Source organism: Jaculus jaculus, chromosome 4 (genome assembly GCF_020740685.1).
Source record: "Jaculus jaculus isolate mJacJac1 chromosome 4, mJacJac1.mat.Y.cur, whole genome shotgun sequence".
NCBI lineage: Eukaryota > Metazoa > Chordata > Mammalia > Rodentia > Dipodidae > Jaculus > Jaculus jaculus.
In genome coordinates this window covers 100326089-100341599 of record NC_059105.1, presented here as the reverse complement: position 1 = coordinate 100341599, position 15511 = coordinate 100326089, and the positions used below count along the sequence as shown (strand labels likewise).

The 15511-nt window shown below is 36.3% G+C and overlaps 1 protein-coding gene across 1 annotated transcript in view; it reads right to left on the bottom strand.

Annotated features, from left to right (window-relative positions):
• Positions 1–15511, bottom strand: part of Lrp1b (LDL receptor related protein 1B) — a 2087209-nt gene that overhangs the window by 922876 nt on the left and 1148822 nt on the right. Inside the window, exon 8 of the mRNA XM_045147485.1 lies at positions 2203–2425. Coding sequence (XP_045003420.1) covers positions 2203–2425 — 223 coding nt within the window. The remainder of the gene's footprint in view (positions 1–2202; positions 2426–15511) is intronic.

The following is a 15511-nucleotide window of genomic DNA, read 5'->3' as shown; positions in this document are numbered from 1 at the left end:
ATTTTAAAATAAATATTTATTTATTTAAGAGAGAGAGAGAGAGAAAATGGGCATGCCAGGGACCCCAGGTTCTACAAACAAACTGCAGATGCATGCGCCACCTTGTGCATCTAGCCTACGTGAGTCCTGGGGAATCGAGCTGTAGTCCACTGGCTTTGAAGGCAAGCGCCTTAACTGCTAAGCCATTTTGCCAGCCCTTATATTTTGTTGTGATGTATGTTTTACTTCCTGTCTATGCTAGAAATGAAAGGCAGTAAATAGAGTGGGAATTATTCCATGCTAAAGGATAAGCCATCATTTTCTCTATATGTTATCTCATGGTAATTGTGTGTGCATTTATTTATGTGGTGAGGGTGGAAGTGTGCATTTGCTAATATCATTTTCCACATAGTAAACAACATATCACAATTTATACCAGTGGTTAATTTTTAATCAGATAGTACGTTTTAATATAAAAGTTACAAACAAGGTAAATGCTTTCATTTGCCATTGACTTTATGCATATATTAATCAAGGTGTTAGGCCAGTTACTCTTTCTGGGTCATGTCATTCTATAAAATGGTGTCAATTGTTTCTTGTTGGGGTGGGTGAGAATTGTCATATATGAGATAACTGTCAGGGTGAAAATGTATGTTCAAAGGATAAAAAATAAATTTTACTTGCCCCATTTTTTGATTTTCTTCAGACAGATCTAGTTCTCTTTCAAATCACATATGGTTACTTGCTCTACTAACACTCCCAAATAGAGGTAGGAGGGTAATGGACTGGTGGATAAACCATTCTGCTTGTACTTTGAATATTTCCTAGACTATATCCACACTGAATTACTTTGCAGCAGAATTAGCATATGCTGAGGGAGTCAGCAAAACACAGAAAATAGAAATGGAAATAAATAGAATAATCAAAAACTTCAAGCATTAAAACAGCTTTTCAATACATTATGAAGAAAAAGACTTTTCATTTCCTATGTTGGATTCATGGATTAATAGTTAATGGCAAATAAATACAAAGAAAGCCGTCATAATCATCTTATAGATGAAAAGGTCAGAACCAAGACCTGACAAAGAAATTTAACCTTTCAGCACAGTTGAATGTGAGAGAAAAATAACTGGCCACATTTTTGAAAAACAAACAATATTTTATTTATTTATGGAACAGAGAGAAAAAGGCAGATAGAGAGTGAGAATGTACACGTCAGGTCCTCCAGCCACTGCAAATGAACTCCGGACACAATGTGCCATCTTGTGTTGGGTACTGGGGAACCAAATCTGGGCCCTTAGGCTTTGTAGACAAGCATTTTAACTGCTAAGCCATTTCTCCAAACCATGGCCACACTTTTAATATTGGACAGTTTATTTTTTTTTTACTATGAAGGTTAGCACATTTGTTTATCAAGAAAGGTTAAAAACCAAAAAAAAATCATTTTAAAAGGTAATTAGAAAGTAAAAGTCACTTTAACTGTGGAATATACCTATCTTGCTGTTACAAAAGAAATGGAAGTGATAGCACATATCAGCTATACCCACTTAAAACTTCACACAAAATTAGTGCAATCAGTGAGATCCAAACAAAGCAAAAAAATAAAAGTGCACTGGTGAAGGGCATTTTTGTAGTTAGCTCTTTCAGGTGTTCACTCTATGGTTGCTGACAAAATCTTGTGATTCAGCAAAAGAAAACCTAAGTCATTGGCAAGAATTTGGATGTTGGAAATTTTCAAAGAATTATCTGCTAAGAAGGCATTCTAATGAATCAGTCAGCAAAATTAAATTGAACATATAAAAATAACCAGGATATTTTTTGTGAGCAGGCATGTGCTTTTGTAGTCATCTCCAGCGCCTCTTGGGACACATTATAGTGCTGCTCATTATGAATAAACAAGTTAGTTTTTTGTAAGTAGGTCATAACATCTGCCCTGTTCTGGAACTTCTCTTTCTTGCTAATAAAGCACTTTTGTATTTATTATTCATTATTTATATTTGTTTGATAATGAATAGACATGACTAGGAAATAGAGGCATCTCCAATATCATGGAATCATTTCAGTTTCACCTTGAGAACGTTTTGCCATTTAGCAAATATACTATATTTTTATGACCCATTGTATCTTACTTCTTGAGGTATCATCAACATTGCAAATTTTGTTATTGTTGTTTTTGTTGTTGTTGTGTGTGTATGTTTAAGAGTATTACAAAATTGAACTTACTTGTCTGCTTTGAATGATAATATGTCTATTTTTTCCTTGATAGTCAACAACTCCGACATAGTCCAAGTAGAGATCTACCCAGTAAACCAATTTGTTGACAAGGTCCAGTGCTAGTGCAGCAGGCTGCTCTGACTTGGAATCAATTATCCTCGTTCTGTTCATGCCATCCAGGTCACATCTTTCCACTTTGGCAACATTCCCGTAGTCAGTAAAGAAAAGTTTTCTATTGAAAGGAAATGGAGTGTTAATGTGAAGGAGAGGCAAAACTTGTTTGATTGAGCCATCTGCAAAAAGCAGAACTTTTCCTTTTAATTTATTTCAGTGGTTACATCTGTTAGCTTCCCATAACCATTTGCATGTAATATCACTCATAAAGAGAGAAATCTGCTAATGAATATTGCAGGTCATAAGGGAGTAGGTTAACCAGAAACTGTAAAATTTCCTCAAAACAAATGACTGTGGTGTCTTTATTTTTGTATTAGGAGAGAAAATTATTTAAGCTTCATAGAGCCAACAAGTCTACCACACTGAGCATGAGTTATGAAGACAGCCAAGTCACCTGGCCAGCAGGGCATGTTGGCTATCTGACTTTACCTTCACCTGCTTTGCAAATTACCTAGTAATGCTTGTCTCCTATAAAAAGTTCTTATGTGGCACTTGATGATGCCACGGGTGTAGAAAATAGCAAACCTGAAATGGAATTAAGCAGATGGAAAAGGCAAATATGCTGTTTGTATCATTGGAAATAAAACATAAATAATGTGGTTCCCCAACCTAGTATTATCTCAAATTCAGCTATATATTCCCAAACCAAAACTGTTATACAGGAATGAAGGGAACTTCTCCTTTCTTTCCTTAATATATTTTGAAGAAAAGACTGAAAATAAGTGCTGACCTCTGGGACAACCAATCATTTCACACAGCACTAAGACTGGCTATAAAGCTTCGTATACCAGGAACATTATGGTGTTTAATACTTGAATAGTATTTAGTAAGCACAAATCAATTTCACTTAAACTGACATTTTTAACAAGATTACCACTCATGAGACCATCATGCTTGGAGTTAAGTAGAAAACTGACTTAAGCAATCTTAAGATTATCTCAAGTCTAGAATAGATAATTATATAAATATGGAGAATTAGTTTTTAGTGACTTTTTTCAATATTCTTGCAATATCTAACAGTATAGGGCATCTGTAAAATTAAAATTGTATAAGCTTTAATATAAATTTAGCTTTTTCTGCTGGAAGACTGACTAATTTGAAGACTTCCTATTTTTTCAACATTAATGTATTCAGTTGCATAATAATGACTGCCAGGATTTATTATAAGTGTAGAACTCCCAATGCATTCTTGGAACATAAGCAAACATTAGTTTATAGGTGTTAGTTCATTATGATGAGTGGCTACTCTCATGAAGAGAACATACGTAGCATATGATGCTTAAAATGCCCAACCCCTATTCTGTTTTCATCTCTGTATTCTCTCTTCTCTTCTATTCTTTCTCTGCTCTGCTCTGCTCCACTCTGTTCTTTTCTCCCCTCCCCTCCCCTATACTCTCCTCTCTCATACTATTTCCCTCTTTGATGTAGCATTAGAAATAAAACTACGCAGCAATGGTGGGAAACCAACTGCTCTTGATTTGGCTAACTGATCTGCTCAGTTGAATGGGATCCATAGATGGATCTAGGAAACATGTCAGAACCATATCCAAACATGAGTCCACTCTCTAGGGTTAAGCTACCACCAATTATGGGCTACAAAAGGGTCTATACCTATTAAATTCTCTATAAAAATAAGGGTTTTCCCATTTATCTGGTGCTAACTTTACTCTCCTTTGGAGAATCTGCTTCTCTTCTACAGATAGATACAGGTCCTAAGGAGGGAAGCACCACAGCATACCTCAAAAGGGCCCCAGCTGAAACTAAGAATCATTGGCAAAACAAGCAAGGGTGCTGGTTTCTTGGAAAACCTGGTACAAGCACCAGGGTGAAGGAGATCAACACAGAGAACAATCAACTCCTACCAAATCAGATTGCCAGAGACACAGAAGCTCCCAACACCTCATCACTGCAGCAGACCCAATATGTACCCCAGGTAGCTCAGGGAAATTTTGTGGAAGAGGGGGCGGAAAGAATGTCAGAGCCACACATTGGGTCATGATACACAGAGACATTTCTTCCTACCCATAACTGAGGCCTCACTCCACAATGCATGACACATATACCTCAAAAAGGAGGGGTTATGGGGAGGTGGTGGGACATGGAGGAGGCTAACAATGATACCAACTGGACTATATTCAGTGAGCACAAAACTAATTGATTAAAATAAAAACTTTAAAAAAAGAAATAAAACTAGAACATACTCTTGCAGATCTATCCTAAAGAGAAAAATTTATAGTGTTGTTACAGGAAAGTCTACCTAACATCAAGTCATAATGATTCTCACTTTTATAATTCCCATTTCTGATCAGTTCAATTAACAGTGGTGAAGAAGACTCTGTGGATGAGCACAGAGACTAGCAGGAGCTGCTTCATAGTTGATTGCCTGACATATACAGACTATGCACAGATGGTAATATAAAGGAGGCAATTACAACTGCTTGCACAAGGTCTATGAGAAAATATGAGTCTGGAGATCAAGACTTCTCTGAAGTCTTGAGGTGACTTTATTAGATGTGATTCCAGAGGTAAAAAATGAGAGAGAGAAAAAAGGGCCAAGACAAGAACCCTGGAGACATACTATTAGAAAAATAAGATGAGAGAAGATCAGAGGTTAAAGGAGATCAGAGGTTAGAGATAACACAGACATCCATAGATGTCTAAAAGAGAGACATTTAAGAATGAGAGATTAGACTAGCTGGCTAGGTCAATGACTTCACAAAGAAAAAAAAAAAAAGATACATCTTTTAAGGAGAGGCCATTGAGTTTGAATCTATTAGAGTTACCAGTGAATTTTGTACCTCTGTTTGAGATATCAGTTATTGATGAAAAATCAAATAGGTGATAATGTAAAAGTTATTCTTCCAGGAAATTCATCAGTGATATTGAATTCTAATTGCAGGAATGAGGCAACTGATTGGCACATACATTCCAAGTCTTTAATAATCCTTAAAACCATACCTCCCTCTGAATAAATTTTACCAAAGCCTAACTATGAAGTATAAGTAATATATATATATATATGATTAATTAAAACGGTATTGTTTTACTGCAAACAAAATGTACAAAACACACACAAAAGGAGGATTTTGGCTAGGTGAAACAGTACCAAGCCAGAAGAGTAAAGGATGAATCACTGTACTCTCTTTCAGACAATTGCAGAATATCTGGTCCCCAGAGAAGGCTTAAAGTTGTTGTTTATAGTAAATTGAAACTTTTAGACTTTGAAATCCTGACTATGATGAGCTCTATTTTTAATTAAAATTCAACAAATGAAAGTGTTCCTAAAGATAATAGCAGTATGAGGGTTAATATTGATGATCAACCTGACATGATCTAGAATCAACTAGGAGACAAATCTCTGTGCATGACTGTTAGGGAATTTCTGGACAGAGTTAACTGAGGTAGAAAGCCTATGCTAAATGTAGATGGTATCCTTCCATGGTCTGTGTCCTGCACTATACAAAAAGAAACTAAGTGAGCATTAGCATTTGTCTCTCCCTGCTTCCTGACTGTGGATGCCATGTGATCACCTGCTTCATGCTCCTGCCACCATGTTTTCCACCCAGCAGTGGGGTGTATCCCTTCAAACTACAAGACAATATAAAAAAAAAAAAAGTTGTGTTTTGTCACAACAATAAGGAATTTAATTAGTATGAACACTATGGCATTGAAGTTGGTATCTTATTCCTATGAATGCATATGATTAAAATAGGATACATTATGGCAAGGAACATTCACAGTAGAGAATTTTGTATGACTCAAACCTGTCAATCAAACAAGAGTATAACCCAAACAGCACTCCTAGAAACTGATCCTCTCCTTATAGACTCCTTAAAGGGAAGCCCCAGGCAATAACTAGGACCCTTGAGTACTTTCTACCTCTCTTGATGCTATGTTTTCAACATTTACTACTGCCTCTCTCCTAATAATATATCTTGTTGCTCCATTCTACTTGTGTGTGTCTTTTTTCAATTTTTTTGATTACCATGACAAGAACTTGGAAACACACAGACATGGGCTACTAATAAGATCCCAGGCGTGGAGAGATGGCTTAGTGGTTAAGTGCTTGCCTGTGAAGCCTAAGGACCCTGGTTTGAGGCTCTGTTCCCCTGGACCCATGTTAGCCAGATGCACAAGGGGTCACATGCATCTGGAGTTCATTTGCAGAGGCTGGAGAGACTGGCACACCATTCTTTCTCTCTCTCTTTCCCTCTCTCACTCTCTCTCTCTCTCTCTCTCTCTCTCTCTCTCTCTCTGCCTCTTTCTCTCATCTGTCACACTAAAAAAATAAACTCACAAAAAAGAATCTGATCACATGAAAAGTTGAGACAATGAGATCAGGAAGTGAGAGTAAAGCTTGGTTACATGAGACATGACATAAAAAAATAGAGCTTGAGACATAGTTTATTGCTAAAGTGTTTGTTCTGTAAGAATGAGTATCTGAATTCAATCCTAGTACCCATGTTAAAAATACTTCAGGGTAGTAGGGCATGCTTGTAATCTCAGCACCAGAGCGGCATACATAGATGCATTCCTGGGGCTAACTATCACTAACCAGTCATTCTAAGTAGACCACTGAAAGACCCTCAAAGAATACGGACGTCATCCAAGGAAATACATCCAAACTTGTCTTCTGATCTTCAAATGCACACACACACATGTACCTGCACATGTAAGTTGATGCAAACATAAGAAACAACAATAAGGGAAAGAGAGAGAGAGAGATACCAGGCAATCATTTTAATTGAAATATACCTCTATTATCATTGGCAAACATAAGGGTTGATTGCTGGAAATAATTTTTCTCACTCATAAAATATTTGTCTAAAGCTTGGTAAAAAATATGACTATGACTCCTATTGATCCTTAACACAGAAGTAGCAGGTGACACCCATGTACAGATGAAATAGGGCATATGTCAACAATGACAGAGGCAGAACATGAACATCATGCCATTTTTGTCCTTTTTCGTTTGCAAAAAAAATTAAGCTTGAAGCTTTAAATATGGTAGAATCTAATAGGCCTATCCTTTTCATCAGAACTTATCATTTCTTCATAATTTATTCAATCAGTTATGTTTTGTAGTTTCTAGATTATCTAGCATGTTGCAGACATTATTGTCCTTTAAAGCTAGACAGTTTACTCTTTGGCTCCTAAGAATGACTGCATACCCTTGCAAAATTATAAGACATCTACTATCATATTTCAACTAAAATATACAACATTTAGTTCTATTTAAAGTTTTGATGTTAATCAACCATCATTTTTGTTAGATTTCTTAGATAAATATCAATGGATAGTCAGGGATATCATTGAACTCATAATTTTGTTGAGCAGCCTCCTGCGTACTGGGATTTTAAATTTTCCTCCTCACCTGACTTATTAATGTTCTTTTAGGGTATTTTTTTTTTCTCAAAATCCAATCTAACACCACATGCTGCACGAGTCTTTTCTCTTTAGACTACTTTAATATGAAGCAGTTTGTTTCTTTGTTGCTCATGTTGTTAACATTTATAAATAGCAGATAGCTGTGTTGAAGAATATCTCAGTTTAGGTTTTGTTTGATTTTTATCCTAATTAGATTATGTTGTGTCTTTTGAACTGAAATGTGATTGTTTTACCCTTTGTTGTTATTACCTGCAGGGCATAGAAACAACAGGGAAACTTATAACCTAGACCAGAAGTTGTATGAAAATGTAAAAAGTAGGGCTTGGGATCCTATTTCTTCTATTGTAATCAATGCTTTATTAACACTTAACTTTCTTAACTTCCATTCCTCAGTCTCCCATGCAACATATGTTTCTACCAGGAGCCAAATTCTCTATACAACTTCCAGAACATCAGGGCCCTGTACATCACTTCCTATTCCTGTATAGTGGCTTGTGGATAACATGTAAATTCCTACCTCATTTCTCAGCACCTCAGAATTTTAATTTTAATATTTCTTCTCTTACTGTCCTTATTGTGGTATCAACTGATTTTATTACACAGCAAGAAATAAACAATGACATTGAAATTGTTTTTTACTTGTTCTATATTTAGTTTTGAATGTCATTCATATCATTCTATTTTGTTCTCACCATCCCAAGAACTAATATTAAGATAAAACAATATTATAACTACTACCATCACTATTTCTAAGATGTTTCACTATTAATTTACTAAAAAGTAAGTACTTCTTTCTGATTTTCCATTATTTATCCAATCATTGTTTCTCTATTAAATAGAAAGTTACCATTCTCTATACGTCTGCTTTTCTATTAAATATAAAGTTACCATTTTTAAGTCATTTTCTCATAATGTATCATAAACTGAATCCAATCTGACATCCTTGTTGAGCTTATGAATTGTCCTGTTCTATTGTAGTTATATAAGGTTTATACAGCTGAGGGTCACCAAAAACTTTGAGAATCATTGGTAAACTCACCCGGTATAAATTACCAGTCACTCAGGGAGCAGTATCAGACAGTGACAGACTGCTGTGCTTACAGAGTTATGGCTCCCATCACCCCTCTATTTTAAAGCAAAGCCATCACTACACTTACTGACATTTTTAAAACAAGTATTTTAGGTGATAAAAGTAAGAGTTACTTTGGTCAGCAGTAACATCGTAAATGATTCTTCTGTACTTTTGTCCAGAAGGACATGGCTCATTTTAATATACCAGACACTTCTCCATGTACTTCAATGACATAATCTGATGTGTGATTCATGTCACCATCCTTATCTATTGCAATTCAGTTATAGCTTAATGATGGTGTTTAGAAACTCTAACATAGTTCTCAAAATCATATAACATTTTATTTTTTAAAAATATATCACATTGTGAGGGATTTCACATAACAATATTCAAAATAAGGACTAGCTGAGATGGCAGATATAAAACTGCATACCACATTGCCAGATCTAAAAATATTTGTGTTGTTCTCATTAAAGCCTAGGAATTCCTCCATTGTTTAATAAATTAATATTAAATAATAAATAAATGAATTAATGCTGGTTACTAATTTATTTCTACTTAAGGGAAATTATACATATTTTCTATTAAGAGGCTTATACTGAGCACTTAATTCTGTTTTCTTTGTTTATAATAACTCAGTGTTACCCAAATAGCATCAATAGTAATGCAACTTTATATTTTTCCTCCATTATACATAGAAATTTGAATGAGAAAGCAATTTTCCACATTATATAGAACAGTTAAAGTATATTCAGAGTTAAAGTAAGACTATTAAATATTTAGTGCTGCAATTCTGATATGCAATTGTAAATTTGAAAGCATAATGAGTCTTTCTCATAAGAGGTTTAATTCAAGTTCTACTAGCAAATTCTACTTAATGCATATGGATGCTAAACAATTAAACTATCTTCTCTGTCTAGGTAAGATTGTACAAGACATTTACTTATTGATTTTTCCTTGTTTAGGATTTTTGGTTTTGTTGATTGAGAAGGCACTCTTGTCCTTGGCTTTTGGATCTACACATACACAGAGAAATTAAATTTGACATACAGACTCCCACACTCAGGGCACTACTCTACATTCTGGAAGCATTGCTGTGCTGTTAATGGTATCTCTGAAAGTGTCTATGCTTTGTATTGTAGGCAGTGAGGCTGAGCCACTTAGCAAGCTTATTTGTCAAACTTCTACCCACTTAGTTTTCCTAAGAGCTGCAGTCTTATGGATAGCGCTATTAATCTCTCCATCTATAAGTAGACAAAAATGAGCCAGTGAGGCAAGGGAATTCAAATATTAGGCCTTTTCATTTGAGCTGACTCTGTACCTGGAAGCCAAAATGCCATTACTAAAGAATATGACATTTGCTATTTTATATTTAGATTCTGAATAAGCCTATGAAGATTATGTAAAATACAATATCCAGTGACTTTACAAAGTATTGTATATTAAAATACTGCCTAAATTAGGAATTATTTTATATGTTTTACATAGAATCTTCTTGTATTTCCATTTTGGCATTATGTAACTTACCAAAATCAAAAGTTCACTTAATACATAAAATCTGAAATCATTTTTGGAGCCTCTCATGAAATTATGAAGGAGAATAGCTACTATAATATTTTAGGAAGCTTAGGTAGATGGAATTAAAACTCAAGGCTAGTCTATGGAACATACTGAGTCTGTTTCAGAAAATAAAAACAAAGCCATCTTTGGAGAGCAGTAAAAGAACATTCATCCATCATTGCTGAGGCCCCGGGTTTGATTCTCAGCACAACAAAATGAAAAAAATAAATAAATAAATAATAAATAACATCATTTTCTGTGTACTTCAAATTCAACATATGACTCAAACCACAGATTTCTAAGTGTCCTTCCCTGAACCAAGCCAACAGAAGTCTCTGACAAATTTAACTGTAGCCGATCCCTGATTCCCTCTGCATCACAGTAACACTGCCAGCTCACATTTTCATTATGTAGAGCAACCCAGGCTCTTGGGCTTTTCTTTCAATCTGTCTTTCATTTCCTGTGATCTTAGAGCCAGGAGTTAATTCACCAAGTAATAAGCTTGCCTTCCTAAAAAGGACCAGGTAAAAATATGAAGAAAGAATTACACTTTTTTATTCATTTTATTTTCTTTTATATCTAGGTTACACATGTAGTTTCATAATAGATAATTTAGTTTTTGGACCCAGAAGGGAAAGCCCTGCTTCATTTTATCCTTTACCTTTCTACTGTTGCCTGAGGGGAGCAAGAAAGGACTATCAGGCAGAGAAGCCTGCATTACAACCATCTGTACATGACCACATCTTTCCCTTCTTACTGTACTCCCTTCTCTGAATTTAAGCTAAAGATGATTCCCGTGGCTATATTTAGCTGCTGTTGCAAAGTCTATCTAAAATGTAAGGATACACTGGGCTACTCTTTTCAATACCAGGCAGCCCTGAATCTTAGGGTGTGGACTAAAATCTCAGAAACTCTTTTGACTAAGGTTTTGGAGTAATGCTTTTAGCATTTTCACAGTTGCTCATATTTCCTCAACTTCACTGAATATTAACCTCTTTTGGTCTTTTACTGCTCCATATATGCATGTGTGTATATATATATATATATATGCATATAAGTATATATATGTATATATGTATATGTATATGATGAATTGTGAGGTGATATGTAAAATTAGGAGTCTTCAACCAGACTAATTCCAGAATGTTACTCTCCTCTTGTAAGTCTCTATACGAATATCTTGAAAGGTTGTATTCCTGATAGCATAAATTCTTAAGAATCATCAAAAACCTTCAGATGATAATTCTTCATTATTTAAATTTAGGGAACCAATTTGTCTCCCTGACCACACCAATGCAGAAAAGTCATTTTTCTGATATTTATAAAATAACTGACATAATACTTAGTTCACTGTTTTTCAACTGATTTTTAGTGCTTATGGCCTCTTTATTACCAGTATACTTCTATCACAAATACTATGGGTGATTAATAGTGTTATGTGCCATCATCATAATCTATACATCTAAAAAAATAACTACTCTGACAAACACACAGAGCCTCTATTTTCCTTGTGGCTATCCTATCAGCGTCAGGCTTCTCTTTGCAATAACTTTCAGACTTCTCTGAGTGCTTGATTCCACTGAGCCTGGGCACTGCTCCTGAAATGACCAGGCTTCAGTTTTTCCTTCTCATTCTTCTTTATTGTCTCCAGCCCAATTCTTCACTGAAAGCTAACTGTATCCACAATACAAGTATATTCGTATTTCTTCTGGTCTTGAGAGTCAGACACATTGAAAAACAACTCCCTCATTTAAAAAAAAAATCCTTAAGAAGAATCTGTCATGATAGTATGGAGATCAGCTTATTTTCCTCTCTTATAATAACATGGAATCATCTTCCTTCCATTTGATCTAATATATGGCAAAAATAAGTACCTGTGCCATCTCCTTCTTATAGATCTGGCTCCAACAATTACTCCTTCTTTCTTCTGAGCCCTCAATTTTTTTCTCTACCAAATGTCACATTCAGTAAATGAATTTGATTAATAATTTGTAGTTGTAAAACAGTGGCCTCTAGCCACTGGAAGGAATGAATGGCAGACACATGTGCAACCTTGTGTGTATGGCTTTATGTGGGTACTGGGGAACTGAACTGAAATCCTACGGTTTGCAGGCAAGTGCCTTACCCTGAACCATCTCTTTAGTCCTACAATTTATAATTTTTAAAAAAGTTATTTTTTTCTAAAACTTTTCTCCATTTATAGACCTTTCTTCCCACCTTTGCTCACATCTATACTCATACAAACAGACTTGAGAATTTTCTTTAATCATGCATCCTATGATGATATGGTCTCTAAATGTACTATTAATTTTCCTTTCTACGGTTATGGAAAATGGAATTATTTTCATGTAATTAAAGCAATGGAATTTCCACAGCTTCATTTTACTGATCTATCTGTAGCATGAGTCTAGAGTGTGCTTCCCTTAGCAAACCCCTGGTTTTTCTGTTACATTTTTAAGTTTTAAGTCCTTTCTCTTATCTGACCGAGGATTCTAGCCCTGTTGCACACAAGCAATCTTAAGATTTCTATATTCTGTCATAGACAGACTTAAAAATGATCAGGGCATTCATTAATATATATAAATCTCCAATGTCCTCACTGTCCTCTGGATTTCTCACTTGTACATGCATGTGCTTTTGCCATGCATAAAACCCGAGATTCACATAATTTAACCATCTCTAATTTAATACATAGAATAACTTCTCACCCTTTTATTTTCAAACTGATACATCCATTTTTTACATATTTTAGCAAATATTCCTGTACTCAATGACTCATTAAAGAAATATGTTGTCCATCCCTCAAACCTCCCATTTTATCTTCTATGTTCAAATTCATCACTCTGTTTTCCCAATTCAGTCTCCAAGTATATCATTTTTTGTTTTTTGTTTTAAATTTTTATCCATTTGAGAGAGAAAGATGAAGATAACAAGAGAGGGAGAGAGAATGGGCATATCAGGGCCTACAGTCATTGCAAGCAAACACCAGGTACATGTTCCACCTTGTGCATCTGGCTTATGTGGGTCCTGGGAAATCAAACCCGTATCGTCAGGCTACGCAGGCAAGTGTTTTCACAACTAACACATTTCTCCAGTCCTTAAAGTGTATCTCAACTTTGAAGACTTAGCATCCTTTTCTATTGCTCTTTCCGAGAACAAATCTCTGGAGTTATGCATTGCTATGTAATTTTGTTCAGTGTCCTAGAAAGTCTCACGTGTTAAAATCTCAATTGATACTTTGGCTCTGGAGCTACTTGGAGGTGTTAGAGCTTTAAGAGTTGGGGAATTAAGGAATAAAATTAGATCACTGGGGGAATGACCTCAAAAAAGTCTAGGGAGTCTCATCCCTTTCCTTCCTATTTTTGTTTCCTAAAAGTAGAGCATTTATTTTAAAACTTTCCTATAGCTTCTAACAACAATCAGCATAAACATTCGTATTTTCAACATTGCCAACATTGGTGAACATGACCTAGTCTCCGACTCACTAACCAGCATTATGTTGCAGTTTCCTTCCCACTTAAACAATTTCAACTACTTAATGGTATTATATTTTCTATATCTTGACTATCTTTTAATTCTTTCAACAATCAAGCATTTTCATCCTTTCTGCATTTTATATATTCTGTCCCTAAGCTTGAAAATTAATTTCAGGCATGCTTTTCCAGGTATGGTTTCACTCCTCAATTTAAATGTCAATTTTTGTAAAAGCCCTTTGCCATTTTTCCAGCATCAGTTATAAAAACTCATGACATTAGATATTTTTCTTCCATAAAGCGGAAGCACATATGTACATAATAACATTTAAAATCTATTAAGAGGACAAAGTTAGTATACACTTATATATTTTGATGATATCTGGATTGGTTTCCTCATATTGAAATTATAATATCTAATGCTGAAATTTAAAGTTAGGTTAAAAGGTTAAATAAAAGTAAATAGTGCTATTTTATCACAAAAAAATAAGTCTCCTAATTACCCAACGTAGCTAGATAATGATTTGAGTCATTACTTGTAACATATTGTCCATGGTTTTGCATTGCTGTTCCTTAATAGCTCCAATTAGAGCACTTGTAGGAAAGAGGAAATTTGTTCATGGTTTGCACTGAGTGCTCTTTTGTCTATTCAGATTTTACTTTTTAGACTTCCGGTCAATATGACATCTGCCTAATATCAGGGAAGGAAAGGTAAGATATTAGGGATTCTTTGGGAATTTTAGGGGTTTGCAGATCATATCAGACTTCCAGTGAGAGGGCATGGAGGAGAAAAGTAGGGAATCTACTAATTCCCATGCTCTCATGTAGCCAGGCAGTCACCCACTCCCATCAAGCAGCCATTCTAGCTGCAGTCCCAGCCCCAGGTTCCTCCTGCAGAAGCCCAGGCTAAGTGGAACCAGAACAGCAGGCTAGCTTAACTCCATGCACATATGCCAACCCACTTGCCACCAATTCCCCCCCCCCCCCCCCCCCCCGTGGTGTAGACCCAGGCCAGAAAGCTGGGGTTCTCCCCCACTCCCACCCTAGGCAATCCTACCACTGCAGAGCTCCACACATGAATATGGACTCAGTTGTTCCAGCCCCCCACCCCAGTACATAGACCCGGGGCCAGCAAGATAGTGGTCCCCCAGGGGACTTCCATGGGACCCAACACCTCCCACAGGCCATGGCCCCCACCCCCATGTACAGACTCAGACCAGCAGGCTAGCATTGCCCCAGGGGATCTCCACATGTGAACATCATCCCACTTGCCTCCCCCCACCATGGAATCAGGCCCAGGCTAGTGTTCTCCCAGAGGACCTCCACACACAAAGGCCATCCCATTGGCCACCACCCCCCATGGCCCCTTATTCAGACACAGGCCAGCAGGCTACCATTCCCCCCTTGTGAGGCTTTCCCTCTTTTCCCCTCCCTAGGCTTTCCAGCCACAAGGGATCTCCACACCCCTTGCATGTAACCTGACCTTCAGCAGTTCCATATCCCCACCTTGACTTGTCACAGGACCTAGGAGTCCATTCACCTCCTACCTCAGGGTCCCAAGGGACCCACTATCCCATCCCCTCACCACTTAACATCAGAGAAACACCATGCAATCCCATCCTCCCCTCCTGGACAGCACAGCCACAACACC